Genomic DNA, 15,485 nt, shown 5'->3' with positions numbered 1-15,485 from the left:
CGCTATTAATACCGGAGCATACTCAACAGGCTGTTATTACAAGACTCACAAATGACTTAAGTAGCAGACTGGTGTGTTTTGTTCAATATTGTTTTTGTTATACCTTACCATTAGAAAGGTTGATATAGCTTTTCAGTCTCACATAAATCTATATTTGCAGATATTTTTACTACAATGATTTGGTTTCTCAAATATGTCACAAGAGGATACATGTAACAGTACCATTTCCTACAACACAGTAGACAAGTTTCATGGTCCTTTTTTCTTTTATTTATCATGTGGAGCTTACAAAGCTAAATTTAACAGTAGTGTTATAGTTGTCTACCTCAGTTTATAATAGGACATAATGTATCACCTATGACACGAAACGTGTTGCAGGGACTGGGAAAGGCAGTGGCCTTGGGTCATGGATAGAAATGACCCATAAAATTTTGATGCTTACTATTGATAAAAGTGCAGTGTCCCATTCTAATTAAAAAAAAATGGCTAATAATCCTGTAAATGGCCCTTTGTCAAAATTCTTTATCTCAAACACTGATGTTGGATTTTCTCTTTGCTCAAAACAGCCATATTGCAAGTGTACAATGCCCTTGACCTGGGAAATGTCAGAAATAATCTCATAAATATGAATCTCACAATAAAATGTTTCATGAAAGAACAATGCTGTATATTCCTAAATCTGAAATGTGACAAGACACTGCATAAAACACATACCTAATGTTTCACTGTGGCCATTTTCCCTTTCTACTCTCAACGTTACCTCAGTCACCTAATGTAACGTGTGCAGTCCAACCTGGCTCCAGCAGATTTGTCATACCAAACATCACGTACCATTTATTATGAAATATAACTGTATATGGAGAAAGATGCTGTATCTACTTACATGTCATAAAACATATGGAGCATATACTTATGAAGCTGTTAATGTGACATTCAATTCTTTACTTTGCACTCGACAGCTTACAAGCACATGGGTCAGGGTGTGTTCTCTCGGCTTGAAAATATACATCTAAGTCAGACCAGACTAATTTTATTTCTTGTTTTACAGATTCAGCAGTCATATTTTTTCAAGAATCATACGCCAGCAATTGTAATGTGAAATGAATGAAATACTCTTGGCACCCTCATCCCACTTCTCTGCAAAAGAAGAAACAAAGAAGAAGAAAGGATATGTGGCATGTGATTATGTTGAGATGAAGGAAGGTTTACATGTTTCATATGTGTTTTCTTTTTGGATAGGATTTTGTGTTGTATTTATTAAACTGAGTGCTTTGGTAGATAAATGACTTGACTAACCACTGGATATGTAAGTTAGGGTACATTCACTATCAGCCAATTATCTGTAAGGAACCTGTGACCTGATGTATGTTGAAGATATACATATCACTTATACCACACATCAACATGATAATATACTGCATGGAATATGTGGGAGGCACATAAATATGAAGCTCTATTTTCCTTTCAGCACTGAGCATTGTACTCTGAGCGATACGCTGTGACATGGCCTTGGAAGCAAAATATAAGAACATGACAAAATGTCTTACATACTGAAAACCCTCTATCTGCTAATTATTACAAAATGTGCAAACCTGTCTCCTTCAATACATGAAATGACTAAACAGAAGCCTATTTTCTACCAAAGATTTATTCAGTACCTTATGTCTAAGTGAGCAGTCCCAATTGTCCTAACATCCATTAAGGAGACTTCATGCTTGCCTGCTAGCCCGTGGGCTTATCAAAGGTTCTGGACTAGTGGAATGTTGAGAGCCACTTTCCCAAGCATAATGTGTTTAGTCCTTGGTCAATAAACACAACTGGATGGTCTTATCTTCCCATACAAAACTTGGGATGAAGAGGACCTCTATTTATCCATTACTAATTTTAAGGGACCTCATAGGACAATGGTCCTGTGAAGTAATGAAATAGTACACTGTATTGAACAGTGCAACAAAAATAAGATTTATAACAGGAACAGTCATGAACTGAGTACAGTAAATATTACTGTACATCCACTGGGATGCAGTATATACATTTCAAATCATACTTTACAAGTACTTGTAACAACTATGAGTTACGAACAATTAAGGGAAGACTGACCATTCATGTTCGTAATGTTTTAACTACTAGCCATGATGCTTTCTTGATATGTTCCAAGGCTGTTTATGATAACTGACAAACAGTCATTAGTGACAGTTTCAGGCTGCAAGCAATGACGAAAGATGTTAACCAAGCTAATCTATTAGCCCTGTAATATATGTGTACACAATAGTGGGAGATGAGATTGGCAGTTGTTAAAATACTGATGTTTTGCTCCGGGTAACTAACTAATAATTGTGAAACTGTAAGTGCATGGGAAATACATTAGCATCTGATCTCAACAGTTTGTAGTTATAAATAATATCTAATATCACTTACATCATTTTCAGTAAGGAGTGATTTTTCATATGTGCTCAGAACAAGTAATTAAGGTCGCTTGCTGCCATCACAATGAACAATCTCTAACAAATACCAATTTGAAAGAAAACTGATCTGCAAAACACATGGAAAAAGCACTCTCGTCCTCAAAACATGTGATGGTTAGCAGAAAAGTTCAGACCCTATCATTGCTGAACTGTTATGACGGTGTTCTTAATAGAAGGTACTGTACTACTAAATATGACTCATACTATAGTTTCAGAACTATGAAGCCACCTCTCTTATATGACATTTGTTCACCCACATGTCACCAGTATATGACCTCAATTGTGTATTAAATTGCTCATTCATTTCTTGGACTGATAATCAGAGTCACAGTGCAATGACTGATACTGTCACTATGCCTGAAAACAAAGATATGCGCTGAATGCAAGTTGCACCTCATTAGTCCTGATCACACAGTACATGCTTTTTATTACATTCAAATTGTTCTCATTGCGAGAGGACAAACACGCACGCCAGGCCACAGACCAAATCCCCAGGAAGAACACTACTTACTTCCAGGTATGTCTGTGAAAGAAAACAGCAAAAATAGGTGATACTAATTCAGACACAAAACAGAAGGGCTCATCTAAGACAATGACAGGGTATCAAAGCATCACTTTACTGACATCATACTTCAACATGTCATAAAGTGCATGAATCATATGAACACTCAGAAACATTTACTGAAATGCATCATTTTGTCTCTTTCGTGCCAAGCTGAAAAAATGTACTAAAATGGGGTTTCAAACTAATGGCTAGACTGGCAGACTGTTTGGATATTCAAGCAAAGACTACAAGCAATCATTCTCTCTACATATGCCATGTGATTCAATTGGCAAAGAAAGCAAACCAGAAATCACTGACCTTAGGTGTATAAAATAATGCAACGTGACTACTGCTCATTAAGGTAAACCTAAGTTGCCTAATTACACACCTACGTTAAAAATTCAATCTAGGGAGGGAGGCAGTGAGTTTAGTTTTACGCCACACTAAGCTATACTCCAGATATATGGTGGCGGTCTGTAAATAATAGAGTCTGGACCAGACAATCCAGTTATCAACAGCATGAGCATCGATCTGCGCAGTTGGGAAACGATGACATGTGTTGACCCGATCAGAGAGTTAATCGCCTCTTACAAGCATTGTTGCCTTTTGTGGTAAGTATGGGTTGCTGAAGGCCTATTCTACCCTGGACCTTCACAGGTCTCAATCTGGGAAGAACAGTTTGAAAAAGCTGTCTGTGCCAAAAAAGTTTGAGACTGTTATTCACATCATTTTCAGTCATATATGTAATATAGTGTTATAATATCTAGTATTATTAATGGAGCTGACTAAACATAATTTTACTAGTTTCTGGTGTCTAACATCAGACTTGAATGTTAACCTGCATGGACAAAACTCTTACATGTGTGCCATCAGTTTGAAGACTTTCCTCACTGGAACACTGGACAGTCAAAATTTTCACTAAATACCCGCATTCATATATCAAGTCTAAACAAGAAGTTATCTGCCTAAGACACATGTGCTTTACTGAATCAGCAGTAAGAGCAAGTGAGTGAGTTTACTTAAATGCCGCACTCAGTGATATTCCAACTATATGGCAGAAGTCTCTAAATAATCAAGTTTGGACCAGAAAATCCAGTGATCAACAGCATGAGCATTGATACCATGACATGTCAACCAAACAAGCCTGCCAAGTCAACCATCTGATCCTGTTAGGCACCTCAATACAAGCATCGGTTACTGAAGATCAATTCTAACCCAGATCAGTGATGGGCACCCGATATAATGAACGACATACTTATTGCCAAGAACCAATATGAACTTCTTTATGATTAAAAGCATTAACCAAATCTCTTCAGCTGACATGAAGTTACATGTGTACTTGTAACATGAGAAAATATACTGAAGAGGTCAAGTGAATTATTCAAATACGAAATTATTCAGACTGATTTACATATAGTGAGTGATTGAGCGAGTTTAGATTTTTCAACCATCCATAAAATTATTTTGAGGAATAAATATGTGTCAACCAACAATGAAAATTGAAATGACAAATGACTCAACAGTAAGTCAGGCTTAGTGTCACATTCAACACTATTTCAGTCATATCATGGAGTGCCAACCCCATGTGGGAGGACAGTATAAAGTGATGCAACCATGGGCAACACAGTTGTGAAAAAACAACAGGAAGTGTTCGGACTTGCTTCAACCAAAAACAAGGAAACAGTGGGGTTTATGTGATCCAGGCTCAAATATCATAAGCTTTCTGAAATTGAAATATTTTGGATCACAGGATCAGATCATGATTATGTAAAATATCAATGAAATGATCAATAAAAGCACAGATCACTAACCCTGAATCAAGTTACTATGAATCACAACCATTTTCAGTTTTATATTTTTAGATGACATTTTTGCTTCTTCAAAAGAAAAGGAAGATTTATTTTTTGAAAGATCAAAGGCAGTTCCCAAATTTGAAGTTTGTGGTTTATTCCAGCAAATGTGTAAAAAAGTATGCGCTACCTTAGGCTTCTGACGCGTTGGATCCACAGACTGGCCGTCAGCATCATCATCATCATCATCTGGTGTCATTCCGTCTCGTCCCAAAGCAGAAACTGCAATGCAATATTTCTTGTCAATATGCTGCCAAATTAAACCAAATGAAGTCACTGGTATTAAACACATAACTAAAATTAGTCCCTGGTAAGATTTAGTTCATTTTTGTAAATATATTTTGAATGCATATGTTTTAAACTTTTTGTGTATTTAACATTTTAAATGCATAATTGATACACAATATTTATTTTGCAATGTGTAATTGGAAATAATAATTGGAAATAATTGGAACCCGGATACGCAGCTTATCTGGGTCTCTGAATAATGACTAACTTGATCTCCCAAAAGTGTCTAGTTTCTAGTTTGATTCAAAACATAAAAAATCTGGGCCAGATTCAGTGTAACAAGCACACATCAGAACATCAAACCGATCATCGTCTTGTTTACATGATCACAAAGGTGAATGCCAGAAGTGCTACGTTCCCTGATGTTTCTCACTCTGTGGAAAACCCACAAGCATGGTTATGGTTATGACAAACCTACAAACACAATAACGGCAAACTTGGTGAATGAATGAGTGGCTTTAGTTTTATGCCACTTTTATCAATATTCCAGCAATATCACAACAGAGAACAGAAATGGGCTTTACACAATATGCCCATATGGGGAATCAAATCCAGCTCTTCAGAACGACAAGCCGAAGCCATAATCACTTGGCAAACTTGGATTAAACCCACAAAACTATGCACAGCAAATAGTGGCACCTATCATGTCTGTGCCAATCATGCCCTTGACTTCAACAATATGTCCTCAGATGTCTGTTGTTATTATTAGCAAACACTTAGATCAGATTTTGATGAGATTAGAAACTTCTGGAAAGTTTTATGTCATTCTAGATACCAAAGGCATTTCCATGTGTCGGGTATTATAAAGAAGCAATTGGTAATAAACACATGAGCACACAGCACCCATTATGATGTTTGTTGAAAGAAAGTGATAGCACTATCATACATTTCCACATGTGTCCAAAATCGTCCAGAAGTGTGGAAGTCAGCATAATCACAGCTGCAAGATATCACTGCTTTAACAGTGGTGCACGCAGATGACATAAAAAACAGGGATTACACAAAGAAAACTTGTGTGGCAAGCCAGTGTGAAAGTAAGAGGGTAAGTTATATTTTAATCAAATATATTAACTTGAAAGTTATGTAACAGAAGTATTTTGATAAAGATCCCATGATGAAAGGTGTTTATTTGAGACAGCTCACTGATGACACAGGATAAAAACAAAAATATCCAAAAGGTAACCAATTTTCAGAGGCAACATTATCTGAATTAAACAGCAATATTTTCAAACCAAACTGAACTGTCAATTTTACACAGTAACAAGAAACTAAAAGTCTAATTTTAAATACAGAAGAACTATACTGATTAGGTTCAGACTTGACTCTTGCCTTTTAGAAACTGTGCTCTAATATCATGTACTAAATTTCATTAAATGCCTACAAAATGAATAATCTCTGGTTCTACTTACAAACACCTCTAGGAGTTATTGCATACAGTTTAAAGGCCTTACACACATGTAGAGCTCTGGAGCTTTTGCAAGTGCAATAATGGTACATACAAATCTGACATACTTTCCCATAATAGAGGGGTGCAAGGAATGTTTACACGGAAACATGAACAAATCTACGTGTCAGGGCACACACCATCTCAACCTCCTCCTCCTCCTCCTCCACACATCATGTCTCTCGATGATGTGGAAAATGTATCCTGAAGTTTTGTCATCAGGAAGATTTAACTATTCAATAGTTACTTATTTAATGTTTTGATCAATCACCAAAGTGTAGTGACCAGTAGGACAAACTGCCTTAACATCCTTCTGTCATTACCATGATTACTACGGGTAATATCACTTAGCACAACTCACATCTCCCCTGAGCAGGTTCATTAAGCCGTGAGAAGTTCTGCAAGTGGATACCGTTGTCTTCAGTGGCCATGGTGAATGGTCAAGTAGTTTCAGTGAAACTACGCTATATTGACCATGCAGTCAGATGGGCGTGGCACTCCTTGGTGGTGTGTCTGGCACTGTGTTACATCATATCCTCGCCTCTGTGGTCCATGAAGCGTGAAGACAATAAACTTAGTGTGGTCAGTCAACGTATTTGTATCAACTTTACATCTGTATTCAAATCCAGATCCACTGTTACCTGTAGAGGAAGCTGTGCCCACTGCGCATGACCGGTGTTGATGCTACAGTGTTGACAGACTCACAACTAGGTCATCCAGAACACACCTCACAACTGGCCATTACCCCTTTTCTAGCCAGTGGACTGCTCCAATCTCAGACTGTGACAGGTAGTGGAGTGAATTCATAGGGTGGAATGGTGAGATCAGTGAGTTGATGGCCCATGCGAGTGAGTAGCAAACAATGCCAGGCATGTAGGTAACTTTGAACACTGACGACAATGTTTATAGAAACCTTGGAAAGGCCCACATTAGCCATGCTGGCACACATGACAACACAAAAAATATGTGGTAATCAGAGTGTGAACCACATAACATAGTTATAGAAAAAAGTATGATTTTGCTTCAAGGCATAAACTGAAGTAAAAAGGCACCTGCATACTTTATTCTGTGGAGGGTTATTCTACATAACTCAGGCTCAGACTGACTTGTCATTCAAAATTTTCTTGAATATCATATTTTTAACTTGGGTAATGTTTCAAGCCTAACTGGATTACGAAAATGTTCTAATGTCGCTATAACGGGTTATGAGTGGAGAAATGATATTTTATCTTACATCTCAGTTGATAGTTCAAAAGAGGTTATGTTTAAACCAGATCCATAACAAATAATAAAGGTCAGTACAGTTCTTTATTCATTGCTATTATCAATATTCAGTAATATATTGCTTCTTTTGTTATATTTAATAATCTCTTTGAATTATTTAGATGCACAAATATAGAACCAACATTGCAGCCATGTATCATACATTGAGGATATTTTGTCTAAAACTGATTTGGTATGAGATATATTTTTCGAGGTAACTTCACTTCTGGAAATGCAGGACGAGAATGTCAACCATTTTATCAAGGGGTATGTGATTTAATACTGAAACTAGGAAGCTGCAGCTGGTGATATTTTGTATGCACTACAAAAGAACCCTATTATAAAGAGAATCCAAGCAAAACTACGGAAATCCCACATGCAAAAAAGCGCCATCAAGGTATGTACTGTCAGGGTCTCAGCACTACATAAAAGGAAAGGGATGTAATGGGGTCAACACACCAAGGTTGTTACAGGGCAAATTCAACAATGATCACTGTATTTATCAGATTGAAAGTATGCACACATTTCAAGCCAATGGATTTACGAATAACATCCCACATGAATGATACTTATCCTTATTCTATTAGAGAGCCGGATATAAACTACAGATATCCCACATGCAGTACATAAGAATGAACTCTATTGTGTAGCAAGCTTGAGCTAAACTTCATATATCCCACATATGCAACATATAAAACAAATTATGCTGAAATTGAATTTTCATATTATGGGCTGACAACAACAATTTTGAATATGGCCTTCATCACGTGAGACTGGACTGAATGAAAAGGTGTACTCTATGACATCTGTCATGCTCAGTGATACAATTCAAAATCAATATTAACAATGCACAAGTCTTACACAGTACAGAATCAAGCAAGCATTACTTGCGGCACATTTCAGTATCAGTCTACATTTTACTAAACAAGTACCATCAATGTTCTCTTGTAACGTGATGTAAGTAATGGTTTGCAAAATGATCATATAAAGTACAGGAATAACAGTGCCCTCAAAATTTGAAAAAAATGGTGTACTGGCAGACAGGCATCTGGCATTGTCAGACTACAACAAGAAAATATCAAAATCATGTAACTCTCAAAACTGAATGATAATTCAAGCTAAATCTACCCAAGTTACACTCTCTAAATATATGTTATGAAAAGGGTGAAACGTAATCTTATTTCTCAAGTAAAACAATTACTCAAGTTACTGATATGACCACATACTTAAACAATCAAAAATATTGTAAACATAGAGAAAACAGTCACCAAAACAAATATACAGTACACTTTAAAATCAAATAATAGAACTAAAGCTACAAATATACAGAAAGCATCACACATCTCAAAAGGAAACGGTAACTACTGCTCAACCTGTCAGCATATTTCTCCTTAGTGTTAAACATAGCACATAAGTGTTTTCAATCTATGACACAGTTCACAAGGTTAATTCTGAAAACAATATACACCTTGATGGCTTGAATCTATTTTTGTTTTGCATCATAGCAACTTATAAAAGTGTGCTGACCTATGAAAAAGAATATGTGAATACAAGTTATTTAACATGAAAACGTGATGCATATATTTGCAAATATACCATATGTTGTCTTCTAACCTGAATTTTCAGTCTATTTCAGAGTATTATTCAACTTTTTCAAGAGATGAGGTAAAGTAAAATGGTGTTTAACATAATAATTTGCTGTTTGTGGCAAAATAGACAAGTGAACATTTCCATGATCAATGATTTCTATCAAATTCATGTAAGCAGGCATTTACAACTACCAGTATTTATTTTTTACTATCAGTAATGATACAGACCTTGACACAAGCTGCGTATACTATACATATAACACACATTTGAAAATTTAAAATATAAATGAAAAATAAGTGCTAGCACAGCAATACATCAAAATCATGTTGCCTATTTTATCAATTCAAGCCAACTGAAACAAACTTAAAGTTTTTTTTTATCTCTAAATATTTGCAATTGAAAGAATCTTGAAAAATTCTAAACACAACTTGATCTAAAATGTGTCACACAGATAGAATATCAATAATGGTTTGTTAACCCATCACTGATTGGCATATCTATAAATAGCAACCAAATACCTGTTTGTCAAACAAATTGATAATGGCTTCCACACGCTCAAAGTAAAGCATCTTGTTTTTATAGTCCAATATGCTTATATACCGGTACTTGATTTACCTATACCTAGTTCCATGGATTTGGAAAGTGCACCAAAACTCATGGTTAATGTTTTTCCTACTCTCTGATCACTTTATTCATTCACTCAATGTCAAAGTGACATTGAAAACCTGTTTGAAACCTTATAGTTCGCAGTTTTTAGAGCTCACGTTTGGATAGCTCAGCAGGGATTTACCTTGAGTGCTATATTTGAGGGAACTCATGCTTATAATTTCAAGTGTCCTGGAGGGGCCAGACACTTAAATATTATCATTACTACTGTTATTGTATTGTGCATCTTGATCAGCACATCAAGTGTTACCGCAATGAGATAGCAAATCGCAGCATAACCCAGCCAGTAGCAAACTTAGTGTAAACTGATTGTGACTTGATCGGAATTTTTACTAAAGTATTTGGACTTTTTCTGCGATTCGGTTATAAATTTCCAAGTGTGCACTGGAATTTGGATCCTGTAAATCCCTGGTTCAGTGAAAGAACTGGCAGTGAATAACAGATGTGTCATCACCATTTTGTGAAATCAAACACTACATTGTACACATTGTAATACTGAAAATGGAATAAAATAAAAAAAATAATGCAATCTAAACATAGCTTGAATTATCTTGATTTATTTGAACTATCATTTAAAACTTCTGCAGGTTTTACAAACTGACCTTCATGAGGCAGACGTTATATTAAATAATTCTTTAAGCTGACATTACTTTCAGAGAGGTAAAGCTTGACAAGAGAGTGTGTTTCCAAGTACCACCACCTTGAAGGTTTTCAGTTGATATACCAATCATCCAAGTAACTTGGGAAAGCATTACACAATTATAAAACATGCTTACCGTCCTGATCAAGCATGTGTAGTCGCAGTTCTTCGTCTCTCGATGCCATGTGCTCCCCTCACTTTGTTCCAAGACTTAATCTTTCTTATGTACAACAGTTAGTTTCCAGCTCCTCATGCAACTGTGGTGCTGCAGAAAGAAGGTATAAATGCTCTTACATGAGGAATTTCTTACAGAAATGAATAGTAAATGACACATAATATTGGATTTAATTTGGTCATTGAGAAGAGAGAATTTGAAATGCATGTCTTATTAATGATAAGTGTTGTATCAGGGTTTGAGCCTAACTTTTAAAAGCACTAGCAGAAACCTGCTTGTGACTTTATGCTTCAAACTAAATGAAATTTCAATCGGTAAAAACATAAAAGTAATTCAATCACCTGCATTTTTAACAAATAAATGTGTAAAATGATGACTTATTTTATATTATTATTGTTATTTAAAATTTTTCTGATTTAAATCAACCAAAAACATGGGACATTAAATATGTCGAGCTTTAGTAAACATTGGAATGCTGATTATAATTTTTGATTGCATTAAGTGTATTAGTGTCTCAGTGTTCACGAATTTTGTTTCAGTGTAACTGGACATTGGGTCCTGTAAGTTTCAGATGTCTGTCTGACCCACTGAACATTTACAGGACCCACATAATAAAATTAAACACATATTTCAGATTTAACATTTCTCATAATTGGCATTGAAATTAGTAATATTATATGATGACAAACGCTATAAACATAGATTTATAGACAGTGAACAAGTGTCATGTGCCACAAATAACAACTTCAGACAAAGTCATTGTCATATATTCAGTCAGACACTGGGGCCAGCAGGTTAACATGGTTAAGGAATCCTGTCTGACTGTTGGTAAATCTGCCGGATTTGTCAGAGTTTCAGACACTATTCGTGAACACTGGTGTCTGTTAATTTTTACCTCTGTTGTATTTCACTCAGTGTCACTCAGTATTACAATAGTTAACATAGAATTAAACATCAATCAACATCATGAACATATCTCTTCATACCAGCTTTTTGAAGACGACAAGACACAAGTTGAGGAAAAGGCTATCAGAGCTGATTATTTAATTATATCATATTTAACAAACCTAACCGGACAGGTGTCCCCCAAATCAAGTATATGTATCATCATTATTCTCATATTCTGAACCAAACAGCATATCTCACAACATCAGGACACAATTTCCTATTCGTTACTCAAGCGATATGTGACAATTAGTCACACCTTCCAAAGTTCATTCAACACGAAGCATTTGTTACTCATTGGTTTCATTTTTCACACATCTACCTACACATTTTGATAAATGTCACATTTCGCTTTCAGTGAGAATATATTCAAAATAAAATATTCTCCTTTGCATATTCATCCTTTCTGTACAAGGTTGAACATCTCCATGTACTGTCATCAAAGCCAAATGGAAAGGTATTGACAAGTCATTGCTGTAAAGATAAAAAATCATGCACCTATATATATATTTCAAAGGTGTAGTAGCAAATCTACATAATGCATGAGAAACGTCCTGTTGTCTGATTTTGGAATGAGACTGTTTGTTTACAAAATAAATCTGGACACATGATATGCAAATCAACCTGTGACACTGACAGTGGCAATGGTGCTGCAATGCCAATTTGACATATCCAAGTGTTGCATACCAGGTTGGGGAAAAGCTACAGTCAGAATGTGTATTATAATCGTGCAACCTTGCAAACATGCCTACCAAAGGACATCATCATCAGAGCACAGCACATATATGCTTTTTTAAATAGATATAGCCACATCAATTACAAACAATACTCCAATCCCAAAAAGTTGGCATGATAAGAACACCACACATTTTCAAAAGAGTGAGTGAGTGAGTTTACTTTTATGCTGCACTCAATAACATTCCAGCAATATGGAGGTGGTCTGTAAATAATCGAGTCTGGTCAAGACAATCCCATGATCAACACCACCAATCTGCACAATTCAGAAACGATGACATGTGTCAACCAAGGCAGAGAACTTGACCACCCAATCCCATTAGTCACCTTTTACAACAAGCATAGTCGCCTTTTATGGCAAGTATGGGTTGCTGAGGGCATATTCCATCCTTTCAAAAGAGTGACTGAGTATTGTTTTATGCCTCTCTTAGCAATATTCCAGTAATATCGGGTGGGGGCACCAGAAATGTATTTTCAAAAGAGACCGCAACAGAGTACAATTTGTTGCAACCTCTGTGAGTTCTTAAGTTTGATTCCACTGGAATGTTGTGATAATGCAAGTTTTGAGAATTCTGTCTTGTATATTTCATATGTTAGTTACTTCAACCAAATCACACTCTTAACTTCATAAATAATCATATTAAAATCTTCTAGCTTCTAAATTTTAGTGAATCTTATGCAACCATAATACAAACAAGCTAAAAATTTTAAGTACTTTTGTATTCGTTTCTCGTGTATATCTAGGTTCTATTATTATACATTGCTGTCAGGGGTTCAAAATCTTTTTAAAAGCCACTTGCCACAGGGCACGTGACTTTAAGAAAGTAACTTGTCCTGACTAATTTTCCACTTGTCCTGATTTTTATGACATAATCATGATGATGTAATTATGAAAGCATAAATCAATATGGTCAATGTTTTGTTTACTATTTATTGAAAAGTGATAAAGAACAAGAAAGATAACTCCACTTTATTATCATTGTGAAATTAAACAGCTCTATTTGAAGCAGATGTGAAATGAAATCCAAGTTTATTTGCAGTTTGAAACCATACACAGAAGTTATACAACAGCCCACAAACATGTAAGATACCATTATCTGATTCCCCAAAATGAAAACTGGCTTGTCTTGGGTGTCGGGCGATGGGATTTTGTAACTACTGCTTGTGTAATTAAGACATTAAGATATGTAAAATAATATGCGACAGAGATCTTATTTTATTTTCATTGTATATCGTCATATTCTTAACAACATGTTATATCCATCATGTACATTGTGCCAGCAATCTGCTTTATAAATATTCATGGCCAAACACATATTAACACTTGAAATTTTGTCATCGCCCTGCTTGTACATTGGTACCTATGAATATCCCAGAATCCCTCACTCCAGGTGAATATTTATCCTGTTAAAACACAATGCAATTGAGAAAGTGTCCACATGTAACACAAACTTTATCCTGATCAGCAATCATTGGGGTCAAGGAACATCCTTAGCAAACCACATTTTAAGCATGCCGTATATGGACCTCCTTAACCTTTAAACATGAGATGGAACTTATCCATTTCAAAACTAGTTAACATGCTTTATCTCGTTTTAAGTAAACCTTGAATCGGAAGTACAGGAGTAGGATATTTTGGATAATTTCTAGAAATGTACAGTGTTAGATTTGGGTGAAATTTTGATTGGGTCCAAATTGATGAAAATAATGTTTCTGGACCCCCTCCAATGTTAAATAGATGGGCAGATGTAAAATAGAGGGGGTCCTCACTGAATTTGATGAGTCAAAACACTCCAAAACCCTCTCTTGAGCCAACACTGAATGTATATTCAAGTATATGGTATCACGACTGGTTAGGACAACAACACTTCCCCTGCAAAACTGGCACACCATGTCATAGAATGAAACCTACACGGTTTACACCTGTCTTTTGAAGCAGACCGCACTGGCTTCAAACTATTCGTGATGATGTCCATCCCTTTGAAATAGTATCCCATTTCTTGAAATACAGATGGGGAAAAAAACATTTGTTAACGCAATGCATATACTACCTTTTTGAAAGGAATATGAGTAGAAATGATGGCTGATTTGAGGTATTCCCCGTTGTTTACCAGAAAACTGCATTCACCTTTGTAATTTCAACATGTTATGGAACCCGACTGGGTGTGGACCACTGTCACAAATAATATGGAATGTGCCCATTATGTGGTCTGAGTGTGGAATGCAAACAATCCCAGGCAGCCTCATGTCCTAGTGCCATATTCACGCCACATATATACATTTCTATTCAAGCTATTACTGTGGATGAGGATGATTGCTACAAGCAGACACTGCTTACTGCAGTGGGCTGGACTGGGCCGGCGGACCGTGAGCAGGCAGACGATAAAATTCGTAGCACTATCGGCATGGGTGCTTGTGAAGAAAACTCGAAGAGCCGTGCTCTCGTTTCAGGTTCTATAGCATTCCGTGGCGTTAGTAGAGGCTTTCCTATGATTTGGAAAGAAACATAATCAATACACGATGCACCAGACATGAAACAGAAGATGCCGCACTTACCCAGAGAAGTTCATGGTCAACCGGAAACTTGAAGTTATAATTAGACTGGTTAACTTGCAATCAAGCGCTTGCGCTCCCCTCGCACCACACCAAGGCCACCTGTCGACAATCAAATTTGAGTACATCGACAAAGGAGTAAGTAGGCATTACTCCTAACGTTGTGCGTACCGTTTGAGGCATGGACAGAAATCATGCGTGTATGATCTATGGGAAGTACGGACAACAGTGACATATTAAACAAGTTCAAGTGTAAATATTAACAACAAAAACAACCCACTAGTAAGTTTAACACACACACCCTACACACACACCCACACACCCCAA

The 15,485-nt window shown here is 36.2% G+C and overlaps 1 protein-coding gene across 7 annotated transcripts in view; it reads right to left on the bottom strand.

The window, feature by feature from the left end:
• Positions 1 to 15,208, bottom strand: part of LOC137286569 (anoctamin-1-like) — a 40,572-nt gene extending 25,364 nt beyond the window's left edge. The window contains exons 1-3 of one of the 7 annotated variants that reach the window (XM_067818501.1): positions 15,162 to 15,208; positions 10,887 to 11,015; positions 4,990 to 5,081 (exon numbers count right to left, since the gene is read on the bottom strand). In XM_067818501.1, coding sequence (XP_067674602.1) covers positions 4,990 to 5,081; positions 10,887 to 10,935 — 141 coding nt within the window. In that variant the 5' untranslated portion in view covers positions 10,936 to 11,015; positions 15,162 to 15,208. Of the gene's footprint in view, positions 1 to 714; positions 849 to 2,976; positions 2,985 to 4,989; positions 5,082 to 6,952; positions 7,265 to 10,886; positions 11,016 to 15,161 lie in introns of those variants that run through there. The other 6 variants (XM_067818500.1, XM_067818502.1, XM_067818499.1 and 3 more) reach the window with 6 other exon arrangements.
• Between the last annotated feature and the right edge of the window lie 277 nt (positions 15,209 to 15,485).

This window comes from Haliotis asinina, chromosome 6 (assembly GCF_037392515.1).
Source record: "Haliotis asinina isolate JCU_RB_2024 chromosome 6, JCU_Hal_asi_v2, whole genome shotgun sequence".
Lineage (NCBI taxonomy): Eukaryota > Metazoa > Mollusca > Gastropoda > Lepetellida > Haliotidae > Haliotis > Haliotis asinina.
The sequence above is the reverse complement of the archived record's forward strand: the minus strand, read 5'-3'. Positions and strand labels throughout refer to the sequence as shown.